We start from the raw sequence: 15,075 nt of genomic DNA, 5'->3' as shown, positions 1-15,075 counted from the left end.
ACCAACATTAACCAAGCGACTGACATCTAATGAAAGAAAATGGACAAAAGCTTCAATGCCACAAATGCAGTAACGCTGCGTAGGACTAAAGAAATACACCTTGTGCTCCCAAAGGTCGCTCTCGAGTACGAGAACGGCGGTACAGCTTAATCAATAGTTTTTGTACCCGCTATAAACTCAGCGTAATTCAATGTTACCTTTAACAAGACCTCCTGAGGAGCATGTATTTCTTTCCTTTCGTGTCGAACTGAAAGCGCGATACTGACCACATGATATTTTCCGCGTTGCGATTCCTGTATGATATGCTAATTAGATTCGTTGCCATATGGTCTACGCACAGGCCAGACGTACGTGCATCTACCTAAATTATTCCTATTGACCTTTATGTAGCCCCCTTGGGATAGTCCACCGGGGGAGAAATGAAATGAATAAGTTGCCAGTAATCGGATACCCGTGTTTGCGCGAAGAACTCTGGGATCGTCAGGGGGCAAACATTGTCGGTCGCTAGAAGGAAATGTATGGTGAAAAGTTGTTTTGAGGTACAAGAAAACGATTTTTGAGAGGGATCAACGTTTTTTCGCCGTCTTTTTTATCGCGAATGGATTTGGGCAATGTTGATATGTGGAATATGTTAGTTTTTGTTTCAATAACCGTGAAATATGTGACAAAATCTGCCAATAAACTCCGTTGCATGCATCAGGTTTATTGTGAAATTTACATCGCGTAATGGTCTGAAAATATTACAAAATTAATTAGGTATAAATCGAGAGGAAGTAACCCAGTAAAGCCTTTTAAGTTGTGTACAGGCTACTTCTGGCTTATTTGAAAGCTCAGTCATACAAATAATACTGGGAATAAGTCCGGTGGCGATCATTGTACCGTCTGGGGTTGATTTAATGACAAATGAGTCCGCGCGACTCATGCTGTGTGGCTACTGTGTTGCTCAAAGCCTTTGTTTTGCTTTTACAAGCACGTATTTCAGCGATTTTCATTTTCTATAACAGATCAAGGGTGGCTCCTTGAATGTATCTCTGAGTATTTGTATTCAAAAGTGCCATTTGTGCGTGATTATGCTTTCCAAAGTTTGGTATTGACGGTTGAATGAAATTGCCCGACACAAAGGGTAGTAGTTCCTTCTGCAATTTTCGATTTCTGTTTTAGAGCTTCTTTTCTGTCTTTATATTTAACTTCTCGGAGGGTCTTTTCTACCATTTGCTCCGGGTAGCCTCTCGAGATCAGGCGTGTATTGAAATTTTCAATATTCTCTTCAATGTATTTCACAATAAACCTCACGCAAGCGAAAGGGAGTTTATCGGTAAATTTTATCACTTATTTCACGGTTACTCAAACAAAAACTTACATTTTCCATGTATCCACATTGCCAAAACCCATTCGTGATAAAACAACGGCGAAAAAGCGTTGATCTTTCCCCAAAACCGTGTTTTTGGGCGTCGAAACAACTTTTCGCCATACATTTCCTTCTTGCGACTTGCAATGTTTGCCCCCTGACGATCCTAGAGTGCTTTGCGCAAACATGGGTATCCGATTACTGGCAACTCATTTATTAATTCTTCTCATGCTTTACTGCTTTGAAGCGTAACACAACACTGTCTCGTGTCACATTTGTACAAGGTACGAATGCAGACGTATTTCCGGCTGTCGCGTATTTCCGGCCGCCGGCTGTCGCTTGTTTCTGCCGATTCATCATACCTTAAATAAGCGCTGAGGTAGTTCTTACATGCAGTATTGAAAGCTACATTGCTAGCTGACTTCAACAGGACTTCGTCATGGCCGTATTTTCCTTGGCGGTTTTCTTCATGGCATCCTCGATACTCCCTCTGCGCGTATCCTCAAAGACCGCACCGACGATAAATACGACTTATGGACCTGTTAGCGGGTTCGTAACAGTTCTTGGGTCAAACAAGACTGTCATCCGCTATTTGGGAATCCCTTTTGCCAAAGCGGAACGTTTTGAATATCCCGTTCCTCCGGACAAGTGGACAACAGCTCTGAATGCGAACAGGACTACCACGATTTGCCCACAATCGCTTCGGCCTGCTAGTAAATTTAAAATCCCTCTTATGAAGGAGGATTGCCTTCAACTTGCGGTACACGTGCCTGGGAATGCAACCGACAGTTCGGCACTAGCAGTGATGTTGTGGATTCATGGTGGCGGCTTCACTGTAGGAGATATCACAGAGTATGATGGAAGCATCTTGGCAACTGAGGGGAACGTAATTGTCGTCACGGCTGCTTATCGTTTGGGAGTTTTGGGATTTTTGAGCTCGAACAGTGGCAATTTGAGAGGAAACTACGGCATGCTGGATCAGATAGAGGCCATGAAATGGGTGAACAAAAACATCGCAAGGTAGGTTAAAAGTTTGTTGTCGATTGGGACAGTAATGTGTGTGAGAATAATTTCGTTGTTAACCTCCCTGGACCAATTGGGTATCGAAAAGTGCACTTTTTGTTGTTTACCTTTGAATTTTCTGATTGTTGATAAAACAAAACGTTTGAAACCTGAGTTGATAAACCTCGTTGGAGTCCTGCACTTTTCAACTGAACCCTAGCCCCACTCACACCCCTACAAGTGAAATAAAAGTTGCACTGCGAACAAAGAGATGGCAGAAAGAAACCTGACAGCTGTGGATCCGCGAAAGCCGAATCACGAATTACATGTTCGAATATGCTGTTGTTAGCGTCACGGGTGGGTAACCTAGAACGGCTACCAGCGATTTGCTCCGAAACAGCCTACCGTGATAAAAAAACGAATATATTTAGATAAAGATCCTCAATATGGAGAGGATGTAACTGATAAAGCTTGTTCCAAGTGATTTGTATTACATCAAAACAGATGATTATATTGCTTTTGAAACGAGGATCATGTAAGACAAATATCATATCATTTTGATACAGGTCGCTGTAGCAATGTTCCTTTTATTATAGACATACTGATGACGGCGTTTTTGACGATTTTCCGAAGATTTCCGACCACTTTCCGAAGATTTCCAAAGATTCTCCAAAACTTGTCCGAAGTTCACACGAACGTTACCGAACATTTTCCGAAAATTTCCGTAGATTGCTGAAGAGTGCCGAAGATTGCCGGAGACTTTCGAGGAAGACCCGAAGATGTTTCGATATTACACCAACGAATTTAAGTACAATTTAAGAGACAAACTTGATATTAGAGAAATCATGGATATCTTCACTAGTGGTGATAAACTAGTGAAGATATGGAAAATACGCCACTCGAGTCCCGGATGTGGTTTCGTATGAATTTTACGAGTGGTGTATTTTCCAGTAAAACACTCGTGTCCATATAATAAAAGCGATACTGCACACCGAAACATCTAATAAGAGATTTATTATCCAGCTGGTGTAGTCAATAAATTTATCAGTGAAAGAAGGAGAGTGTGACAGTTTTGCGTGCGCGCGCCGACCCGTACGGCAAACAGGTTTTCTACTGTAGAAATAACTGTACAATGTCGCTGTATATTTGTACTGTTATTTAGACGGTATTCGCTGCTGTTGAATAATAATATCATGTTATTAAACTATTGGGTAAAAGTAATTTATTACAGCGCAATTAATGATATGACGGCATGTAATCAGTGTAAAGCTTGACTGCTCAATGACATCAATGCTTTAGTTGTCAATGATATTAAACATGTTGGACTATCCATTTCTCGTCGATCATGTATTGCGTTTCGTCGATACTCATAATTAGCCCGACCGGGGGTAGTCAGCAACGATTTGTCAACAGCTTCTTGGTGGGCTTGATAAATAAAGCACGAGGGTACCTGAGGAGCATTTTGGTTTGGCTGATGACAAATCGTTGACAAATCTACTAACTATGTTCAAACCGTTGTAACACAACACCTCCATATGCTGCAAGGCAAGAGTCACGTTTCGCGTAGTCAAATTCATCGTTATGTAATATGCCATATGTCACGTTATGCTGAACGTTCGCATAAAAGTGAAAAAAAAGATAACTCCTAACATTGTGAGCTTGGGCCGCCTGTGGCCCATTGGACATCAGACTTTAAAAGTAAGGATCGCAACGGAGCAGATAAGGTTACTTCAAACCTTCGCGGGTGTCCTCCAGAAAAAAAAAAATCGTACGCGTGCTGTTTTGAGTGAAACCCCCACAAACTATATATCAATAGAAAGATTATAAATGTAGAATTCGATAAAATTATATTCTTTTTTGCCGACTGCTTTCCTAAGGCGGCAGAAGCCGTTAACGCCAAAACGACCGACTGAAATTCCGCGAATTGATCGGGTGTCAAATGCGATCGTTGATGCAAAATAACTGTGCAGTGTTAATCACAAAGCATCAATCTCTCAAAGCGTGTCAGCATTTTCTTTCATTTCTATTATCTTTTTAAAGATCTGTCAAGTTCCACTATCGAAAAATTCGCGTAACGTGTTGTGTTAGAGACCGCCACGAGAAAAGTATTTGAAATAAAAGAATTCGCCGACACATTTTTGTTCCGTATCTATCAGTGAATGTTCTGGCCAAATTTCAAGGAAAACTGTTCATTCTACATACCTCATTAATTCATTTAAAGAGGAGGGATTCTCTCCAAGAAGGAGTGCAGGTTTACGCCTTCTAAAGATTTATAAACATGTCACGCCTTCTCAGAGGGATATGTCAACTCAAAATGTCGCCAGCCAATGAAATAACAGAACCCTTAGCGTTCACAGTAAGGAAAGTTGAGCTTCGCGGTAAAGCGATAGTGTTACAGTCACGCTTTAGGCGCATACGTTTTAGGCCGGTGGTCAACAATAAAGGGCAAAACGGAGAAAAGCGATGTGCAACAACACAAAAAGAAACTGAGGAGCAATTGCCGAAGCGTGATTGCCAAAAGGCACTCTTGACGGACATGAAATCTCAAATTGAAAGTATTTGATATAGGATCTCTGGATTAAACCGTTTGCTGCGAAAAGGTCGCCGAGGAGTCCATGCCTTTTGGGGATTATGACACCTTGACGGTTTAGTAACTTTTATTTTAAAAAAATGTCTTTTTCCCAATAACTCGCGCGCGTTTTAATTTTATTTTTAATTTTTGGAAAATGTTACCTTGAATCATGAACTTTAATTTGGTTGGAAAAAAGAAAATAAGGAAAAAGTAGCCCCTCTACCTCCAATGATAATATCATCGAAAATTGGCAATGTACGTGAGATATTGCCAAAATGTTTTTCAAACATTTTCTGGGCCACTTAACTTGCACATGAAATATCAAATGGCATTCTCTTGAACCGATACCGGCTAAAAGGTGAATTAAACACGCAGAGATACGAGGATTCTTGTGAAAGTTTTTTGGTGCCAATAACAATTTGACATGTCAAGAACCGAGAAAACTTCGCAACCTTCTAGAGCGCTCGAAATTGTTTTAAGGTTTGGTGGTTTGAAATCTTTATTTCAATGGCTTCATTAAGATCTGGTGGGTGTAGGAACAATCTCAGAGCTTTACATCCGAAATATTTCTTGCTTTTTCAACGATTACTTAATGCTAACCCATGTAACTGGTTCCTCTACTTTGGCAATGATATCTTTTCTTTCAAGATCGTTTTGAAAACAATTCCCTTGAGTTTATCTATCAGTCTTCATGGGAGATTCCTTTGTGGTTGAATAGTAGGATGACTATTAGCTTTCAACTTAATGTTATACTCTCCCTGAACACAACCTAAACCTTTGAAAACATCCTGAAATTCGTCCAGAAGGGTCAATTTTTCTTACACCTCATCAACACTGGAACTTAGTTGTTCTACTTTGTTATTTAGCGTGCACGTGATTATAGCTCTAGGTCTAAACGTGATTCTGAACCAAGGATAGGTCTTACATTATCCCAGATTACACAACACTCCAAGGGTTTTGAACCCTTAGTTTCCTTTGCCGTCTGTCAACAAAGCATTTGCCCATCGTATCTAGCTGGTCCCCCCACCCCAAATGACTTGAGTAGCATGCTTGTTGGCTGTACCCAAGCATTCAAATCATTAGGCTAACGTAAGGAAATTACATTTTATTCTGCGTCTGTATCAAGTTTAAACTTATGGGAATGTTATTAACTAGTAGATCTGGCTGATTGTTCCTTCTAGAGCTACCTTGAATTTCCTCGGTGTATAGACCATCCAATGGTTCATTGTCTTCATTATCCTCTACTTCCATGCGTGACGAACTCTTCTCTCTTCCATGCCACTCTTCAGTTTGAGGCAGCACCGTGCAAAGTGGTTTCTTTCATGTGACTCGTGGCTCTATAGGCCAGACAATTTCTTCTGTCATGAGACGCTGCGCAAAATTTGCATGGCATTATTCTTTACAATTCTATGTGTTTGGGTTTTCATCTGTCCACCGGTGACTCTGTCTTCTTTACAGCTGCGACGCTACTCGTCTGTGTAGCTGGTGAACTGAAGATTTGCGACTGTTCGATAGATTGTTCCGTGATTCTGCGTAGTCTGATGGCTTTGTCGAGTGTCGAATCTGTCTCCGTACTAGCAGTCGCTCTCGTAGTTTGGAATCATTTATGCCCACCGCAATCTGATCTCTTATCAGAGAATCCTTAATTGCTCCGAAATTGCAATAGTCAGCCCCTCTTCTGAGAGCTGTGACAAATATGTCAAACGTGCGATCTTCTTGGATCGTCTTTCTGAAAACGTATCGTTCGTAGTTGTATTCTTCTGAGGTACATAATACGTTTCAAACGCTGTTAAAATACCTTCAACTTAAAAGTCCTTTTCGTAACATCTCCGGGGTTTGTTCGTGTTGCTTTGTTCCAGAGAATATTTTGGATAGTTGTTATTTGCATGGCATCGTCCTTTTCGAGTAGGCCACTCGATATCTGATACAATTCCTAGGCTTCCTTCCATTCTTTCTACGCATGTGCGAGGTTGAGACTATCAATATCCAATTCTGAGGGATGTTTGATACGTTCCATGTCGAAATTGAAAATCAGTAAGCTTTCTTTTGAAGAGATCATGGCACCATGATATGAGCATAAGAAAATACACGTCTGCACCCTTCAACCTCAAGAGTTTATTGCCGCACTTTTACACAACACGTGATCCACAAGATCACGTGACGATACATCACACAGGACAACCAACTTATCATAACCCGCCCTCCTTCCAATAGGCCATTTCCGAGTTACTTTGTGCCTCTGTTTCTGACGAATCCTGGTGCAAAACCTTCCATGCATGTGAAAATGCATGTGAATGGTTTCACAAGAAGACTCGTTTTGACACATAGAAATAAGACAACTCGGAACGGCCTATTACCGTTTCCTCTCTTATCAGCGTCCAATATTTCCCTCACCGCCCCCTTATATCCTTAAATGTGTTATATGTGACTTACAAATCAATAAACATTTTGGAGGAATCAATTTGATTGGCATTGCGAACATTTTTGAGAACTGGGTACGGCTAGACACCACTATGGCCCAGACTCAGAATCTGTTTTTTGTTGTTGTTGTTGTTGTTTTCACGCTAAAGCGTTTTGACTTCTATTTCCTCTCATTTTAATCCACTGTCCAGATTTGGAGGAGACCCAAACAGAGTCACTATATTTGGTGAGTCAGCTGGTGGATTTAGTGTTGGACTATTGATGCTGTCACCACTTGCCAGCGGTCTGTACCAGAACGTTATCATGCAGAGCGGGACAGCAGTTTCCCTGTCTTCAACTTTGGAAAGAGATGAAGCTGACTTACGAGCAAGGTACATGTATAAGCATGATCCTATACAATCAAATGAATTTTGATCCAACTCATTTGAACTCAACGCGGATTGAGTTGGGCAATCGAAAGAAATCGAATTCACACAAAAATGATAGGACAATTTAATCGAACTCAATGGAACGTTTAATTTCCGAAGTCTTGATTTTTGTAAAACTGTTGTTGTCGATATATAACAAGATTTTCGACGCTCGCGTTACTTCGATAGGACACGTTTGTTTTGGTGTTTTTGAGACCACATAGCACCATCTTTGTTCAAACGAACTTATTCGCCTTACGCAATCGAAAATGGATTGCGTCTGATAACATCCGGGGGCCTTACCACCCTTTCCTGCTAACAATCACGTTTTCATTAATTTTTTCGTCATTTTAGGATGACTTCAAAAGTAGTTTCATGTTCCCACCAAATTTAGCAAACAGAGAATAGAGGTCCAATTGTCTGACGACGAAATTGACAACAAACGTTAAATTATGAGATCAGCTATCAGTAAGAAAATTAACGCTTTATTTCTCAGCCGACAACTGGAATTATGATCAGTACTAATTCATAGGTTAAACCTTAATTATTCAGCCCCTTAAACAAGGTAATGGGCAGAGATGATTTTTAACCTTCACTTATCCATGCAGATCGAGTAAGATACATTTCTCTTACGGGTCTAATATTTTTTGTTTTAGGAGTTTTGCCAAAGCCATAGGATGTGAAATTACTTCTCTGAAAGCTTGTGCAAAAGAGAAAACTGTTGAAGAGGTTCTAAATGCACAATCAAAAATATTTTCACAGTTGAATTATCTGTCTTTGGGACCAGTGGTAGATGGATACTTTTTGCCAGGTATGAATTTTATAAAACTCAAGGAAAAACCAAGGTAAGTACAAATAAACACAGGGAAATACTCTGGCTCGAAAGTGACGCGGAGTCGCGAATGGATCCAAGTCAGTCAACTTGTTGGACTCCAAACTGTTTGGCCAGCCGCTCAAAACTTCCGATATTTTCCCCTCAGCATGAAAGGCAAAGAGAAGAGCCAGAGCTAGCTTTTAGAGAAATCCCTAAAGAGTCCTAACCGGCATCTATTACCTTCAAAAAGTCAGCACAAAATTTACAACACGGAAAAAGTTTGTATCTTCCTGTTACTAATGCGTCTAAGTGCCCGGCCCGCTCGCCCTAGCGCTTCTGACGTTGATTATATATTGACAAGTTGTAGCCCAAGCTATATCTTCGTTTTCTTTCGAATTCTAATTCCTCATCGAATGGTTCTCTGTTGTTGTGGCTTTGCTTGTTTTTGTGTTCTGTTTTGTTTGTTTGTGTTCGGATGTTGCTGTTTTATTTTGCTGACATGAATGAGTTTTAGTATATCTTAAATTCGCCTCTTTAGAAACAAGAAACGTCTGGGACCCCTCGCTTGTGGCATCGTTATAGCTTTTGTCCCTAGTGACGGTCGCAAAAGCCGCTTCGAGATGATACTTGCCCAATGTTTCTTCTCGTTTCTAAATGTGCCAAATAGGAGCTAGAGCTATCCTTAAAGAGAATCTAAACCAACTTCTAATAGTCTGATATCTTATTTTAGATCAGGGGACGGAATATCCCCGTATGCTTCACGTCTGCAGATAATTTATGCTAGGTCAAAATACATTTTATCTGTGATGTACTAAATTAATATAATCGGTTTCTTTCTGCAGATTCTTCCCTGAAGCTCCTTCAAGGCGGGAAATTTAACAAGAGTAATATCATGATTGGAGTGACACAGGATGACGGCTCAGTCTTTGCTGTTAGCGTTCTAGGTTAATAACTAATTTGAATAACGGACTAGAAGTAAAATATAAATTAACTTTCACAACCGTTATTTTTGGCTTTGTTTCGTTTTCTTTTGTTTGTTTGTCTATTTGTTTGGTTTTGTTTCTTTGTTTTGTTTTGGCTATCGCATTATGCCCCTTGAGGTGGCTCGGCGTTACGACGCGATACTTGATAAGAGTTTGGAAATCTGGCCAAAAACAGGTGCGAAAATCTTGTTTAGGTTTTTCAGACTATGCAAAAGAAATGGATTTTTCTAATATTGCGAGCTCTGTGCGACATTAAACGAAGAGTAGACAACGAAGGGTTGACAAAGTAACGAAGGAGAAACTCGTGCACTGATCATGACCAAGTATTAAAGCTTACCTGAAATGTTTAGAACTGACAATTGTGATGTTGAGAGATTGGAAATACTCTTATATCGTTTGGAGAAAGGATTGCGCAGTGGTGAGAGCGCTCGCCTCCCATCAATGTGGCTTGGGTTCAATTCCGGCCCGGTGCCAAATGTGGGTTGCGTTTGTTGTTGGTTCTCGCCTTGCTCCGATAATTTTTCACCGGGCTCTCTGGTTCTCCTGCCTCTAAAAGTACATTTCCAAATTCCAATTCGACCAGGATAGGTGACCCGCATGCAAACTATAGCTAAGGCTGATTTGGCTTCCTCTCTAAATATTGTAAGTTACTTATTATCTATTTATTTTCTTTTTAGCCAACAAAGGAATTACAGAGGGAATACAGAGATCTTTGTTTGAGGAGGTGATTAAAAATCAGACTTGGACCCGAAATCAAAACTCGCACTTGCATGAACTGATCATCTACCAGTACACCGATTGGTCGAATGTCACCGATCCTTACCTCTTGCTTCAACGATATCTCGACGTTAATACAGACGCCTCCTTTAAGGCTCCCGCTATCCTGTCAGCTAAGGCATTCGTCAAGAAACAGGCTCCCACTTACTTTTACCAGCTTGAAAGAGCGCCTAAAGTGTTCCCTGGTTACCCAACAATTCCATGGGCCGGAATATATCACGGGGCTGATGTTTTTTACCTTTTTAGTGGACCCTTTCTTGTGGCTAAGAATCTCACATCTGACACAGATAAGAAACTCAGCAAGGATATTATGACCTTGTGGACAAATTTTGCAAAAACTGGGTAAGTAGTACAACCAAGTTATGATATAATTCATTATCGGCGTAGGATATACGGCAACTTAGGTTGTTAACATCAGTTCGATTCTGAGTGTCTTAATCGACTCAAGTCTGATTATGCATATTTTAATTATCCACTTTAACTTGAAGGCTAATTAGGCATTAGGTAGTTACACACGACTCCTCGAACATGTAATACTTTTAATCTCATCGTGTTTAAATAAAGGATCTTACTTGAAACCTCAACTTTTGGACGCTGGGGAATGAAACATTTCACAGTTAGATGAAATTGTACAGTGGTAGAGTCTTGAAGTAATGATCATGAAGTCCTTATCCGTGCAGAGCACGATAGATGATCAACAGGATTTTCTAGTCAATCCTGTTTTAAAAGCCTGATGGTTTCTAGAGGTCACCACGCCTCACATTAAAACATTTATAGCATGAATGAATGAACGAAAATGGAATAAGTTTAGTTCAGTTCAATTTTACTTACAGTGGTGAACCTGCAAACTTTTTTCTTGATTCTTGCAAGCATAGTTCACCTATAACTTTGTAAGAAGACAACGTATATTCGATAGAATTGACAGAAAGCCTTATTTTTTTTCTTTCCGCCCATGCATTGAAGAAATCCAAATAATCCAACGTTGGTAGGGACAATTTGGCCCCACTACACAGCTGACACTGAAGAGTATCTGGGACTAAGTCTTAATTTGACAGTGAGGTCCAAGATGCGTCCAGACAAGATGGCCTTCTGGAATGAGCTTGTACCAAGTATTGAAGAAACAATAGCACCAACCACAACTAGCCACATACCGACTACAACTGAACAAATAGATGACAAAAAAGGTATGTCTACGTGAAATTTAACCCTATCCACCATCACCAGTCCTTGTCGTTTTATGTGGTCAGAGATTGAGTCTGAGAGTGTGACCAGCCCTCTGCAGACTTGCCATAGTCCCTATTTGCCAGCTTATTCAGGGTTACTACCAGGGCCTCACAGCTACTGCAGCGGGCCAAGGGTAGTCCCCTACTCCATTGTTGCCCACCTTCCATGGACGCTACGGATTTGTCTTTGGGTGGCTAACCCTATTCTGACCGGGCTTTTTTGATCATCTGCGACCGAGGAGGATACAATGGGTAGAATCCACCTCCCGCGATAAAGTCGATTATATCAAGGGCGTATGTACATATACTACTTCCAATATTGTGTCCTTTTAAGGCAAGGAATACGGGATAGTGACGTCAAATCACATGTCAATACTCTAGCTGTTATTGAAGTTATCACTGATTCGACTTACAAACGAGGCGGAAGGGAAAGGACCAATTCAAGTTTCGAGAACAAAAAGCATTTGACGCCAAATTGTTCGCGGACAAATTCCTAGTAAAACCTCGAAGTTTTGCAGCTTTTACTAAATATATGAAAGTAGAAAGTTTAAAATTATAAGCCCACCCATGGTCTGAAGATTGTTAACACTAACGCTTTCTCTTCATATCTTATTGGGGTAGAGATGGATGAGGTGCCACCCTCTGCCACCCCTCCCATCCCGCCTTGAATCTATAAATTGCGTGTACGTTACAGGGTTAAACCTGATTTAGATTTCCTTCTTTGCCGCAACATTTTTTTTTACGAGAAAGCGCTATAATGATATAATTATTTATCTCTTTTTTCCAGACAAACTCGTGATGGTGCTTGCCATTTTAACAGGGTTGTTTGCTGCTCTAGCTGTGTTTTTACTGGTTGTGTTGATAATAACTCGCTGCAAGCCAACTCGACGAGGAAAAGAGTTTGAAGTGTCATTAAACATGTAGCCCGCGAGATAATTGTAGTCAGACGATGACGTTGTCAATTGTTTGACGCTGATTATTGTTCAATTATCACTTTTAATTTCTAATTTCCTTTTCTTTTCTTTTTTTTCACACGTGGTGTAAAATCAATTCAATTCAGTCTATTCTTTTTCATGAATTAAGGTACTTATATACATACCGAGCTGAGGCAGACGACAACGGGAACGAGGACGTCACCAAACAAGAAGCCTAAAGGCTTTCACGCGGGATGCTTTAAATGCATGGCTTTCCCCGTAGAAATAAATGCTACCATTTAGTTTTTCAGTTGTATTTTATTTCTTCAACAACAAGATAACAGAATGTGGTTCGTGTTAAAATTTGTATGCATTTCATAGTAAGAGTGTAAACATCGTCAACATTGTTACTGTACGTTGTTGGATTCGCTGCCACATGGTATAAGCATGGGTCGGGCGTGCGTCTGTAGACATTATTCTTATAGACCTTGGTGTAGTAACCCGGGCATAGTCCCAAAGAGGGAATAGAGCGAATTTAAACGTAAAATGCAGCTTTGAATGAGACACGGCATCCTTGAAAAGCAGCTTTAGTGATATCATAGGTTTTCATTCTTATAATACCGTATTAATTATTAGTTTAATAGGCATTTACTTAAGCTAAATATTGTGTAATTTTGCAATAATAGTTAAATTTAAGTATGTTACGTCGGTGCATTATTTATATCGATGGAATATATTTATATCGAAGGATAAGAATAAATGATTGCTGTATGGATCAGTGATTTGATTGTTGATATACAGTACTCGAATGAACCAGCGAGAGGGTTTTGAGGATTCCGCGAAAATTGAGTTTGCCTATTGGCAAAAACAACGTCGCTACCCCGACATAGACACAGATATGGGGGACAACATGTCAGTACGTAAATCCTGCAGGACTGTTATTGAGAGTGGAATTCTTCCCAAAACCTCAACGAGAAAAGGTAATAAGCTTCCAAAACAAAATATTCGTACTCTTACGTTAACTCTTTAAGGGCCCAATTTCTTCGGTTTTTTGGCTGCCACGACCCTGAATTAGCCTCAACTTTGCGGAAAAGGCGATTTCTCACCGAAGAGCAAGATTTCCCTAAGGATTAGGTACCATTTACTTTGGAGCATGCGCATTAGACAAAAATTGGACTAGATATCAAGAATATCTATCGACGCCTAAATTAATCAAGTCACGAGTGGTTTATACAAAGTGCATGACCCCTCAGGGGACAAAAACGTCCGTTTGGCACTTAAAGGGTTTTAATAAACAAATGATCACCATGCATGTAAAGAGCGTATTTCCTGCTTATGTCTATGCATCAAATTTTAATCGACATTATCTGAGATTGTTTTGTCACGTTTCAGTTACTTTGTCACGTCCATGTTAACATTTCTACAAAACTAAATCTTTATCGTGTTCGTGATATTTCCGTTAGAGAAGGGAAGTTGTCTCAAAATCTCTTTTGCTGTCGGTGGGCTTTATATGTTAAATCTTTACCACTTGTATCGCACGTGTATCGTGCCACGTTTTGTCGGTGGTTAGACATTAAGGCAAATATTTTCCGTGTTTCTGTCGAGTTATGAGAATAAATATCATACATTTCCCAATCCGCGTGGAAATTTGCATCGACGTCAGTCTTGTATTAGTCACCCTGGTGAGCGATTTATAAATTGGCTCACGCTTCTTTTGTAAAGCCCCGGCCTAGCGATCGTAACATGTCAACGCAACATATCGCAACATTGTTGGGCACAACATGTTGCGTGCTTTTGGCCACCGTGTTGCGACATGTTGCGACATGTTGGGTGTCGTTGGCTCAAATTTGACCATTTTCAAACTTGAGCCAACAACACCCAACATGTCACAACACCTCGCAACACGGTGGCCAAACGCACGCAACATGTTGCGCCCAACAATGTTGCGATATGTTGCGTTGACATGCTGCGATCGTTTGTCTCGCAGCAAATGAAGTGTTGCTCAATGCTGACTTGATTGACCATGCATTTGCTTAGAACTAGTATGAACAAATATCAGAATTGAAAATTATATATATATGAAAGTGGCGGATCTAGGGGAGGGGCCCAGGGCACCCCACCCCCAAAGGGCCGGAAATTTTTTTCAATAGTGGGGCCCCTCTTTATCTCAGGGTCCGGACTAGTAGGCCCCCACCTTACCTCAGTGTCTGGATCCGCCACTGTATGAAATTCACAGGTTCTTTTCATAGTGCCCTCCGTAGCTGGCAGTCTTGTTTGCTAGAGAATTGAATTTTTAGGAACAATATTGTGAGTTTCTTATATTGATAATTTTATCTAAAAATGTCATGTCTTGTGGTTTCCATTTTATGGTGTATAAAGAAATAACATATTTTCTGTGAGTTCGTAATAATATTGGAAGATTAGATTTGAACATTTTGCTGAATGATTTTCCATTACTCTCACACGGTTCATGTCAATAACTCTATCAAGGTACTTAGATTCGTGACAAAACAGTGTGTTCGCTATCTGTACAGAAATCCATAATGCTATTGATATTTGTTTTTCAGAAAATTACAAATTTGTGGCTAGAACCACAATTTTTTTTATCTTTCAC

General features: G+C 40.3%; 2 protein-coding genes across 2 annotated transcripts in view; one reads left to right on the top strand and one right to left on the bottom strand.

Moving 5' to 3' along the window:
- Positions 1-15,075, bottom strand: part of LOC145494095 (uromodulin-like) — a 262,517-nt gene that overhangs the window by 32,134 nt on the left and 215,308 nt on the right. The window lies entirely within an intron of this gene.
- Positions 416-13,549, top strand: LOC145495993 (neuroligin-4, X-linked-like). Its single transcript, XM_081475597.1, has 7 exons — positions 416-2,368; positions 7,535-7,714; positions 8,407-8,561; positions 9,407-9,508; positions 10,225-10,666; positions 11,288-11,508; positions 12,335-13,549. Exons 1-7 carry the CDS (start codon positions 1,788-1,790, stop codon positions 12,469-12,471), a joined length of 1,818 nt encoding a protein of 605 aa, XP_081331723.1. The 5' UTR covers positions 416-1,787; the 3' UTR covers positions 12,472-13,549.

This window comes from Orbicella franksi, chromosome 8 (genome assembly GCF_964199315.1).
Source record: "Orbicella franksi chromosome 8, jaOrbFran1.1, whole genome shotgun sequence".
NCBI classification, from domain to species: domain Eukaryota; kingdom Metazoa; phylum Cnidaria; class Anthozoa; order Scleractinia; family Merulinidae; genus Orbicella; species Orbicella franksi.
Note: the sequence above shows the minus strand (reverse complement) of the source record. Positions and strands in the feature narration are given on the sequence as shown.

Excerpts from the sequence above, each read along its gene's own strand:
- LOC145495993 (XM_081475597.1), top strand. The coding sequence starts at position 1,788 with ATGGCCGTATTTTCCTTGGCGGTTTTCTTCATGGCATCCTCGATACTC. Across the intron at positions 2,369-7,534 it reads GTGAACAAAAACATCGCAAG|ATTTGGAGGAGACCCAAACA; the intron begins GTAGGTTAAAAG and ends TCCACTGTCCAG. Across the intron at positions 10,667-11,287 it reads ACAAATTTTGCAAAAACTGG|AAATCCAAATAATCCAACGT; the intron begins GTAAGTAGTACA and ends CATGCATTGAAG.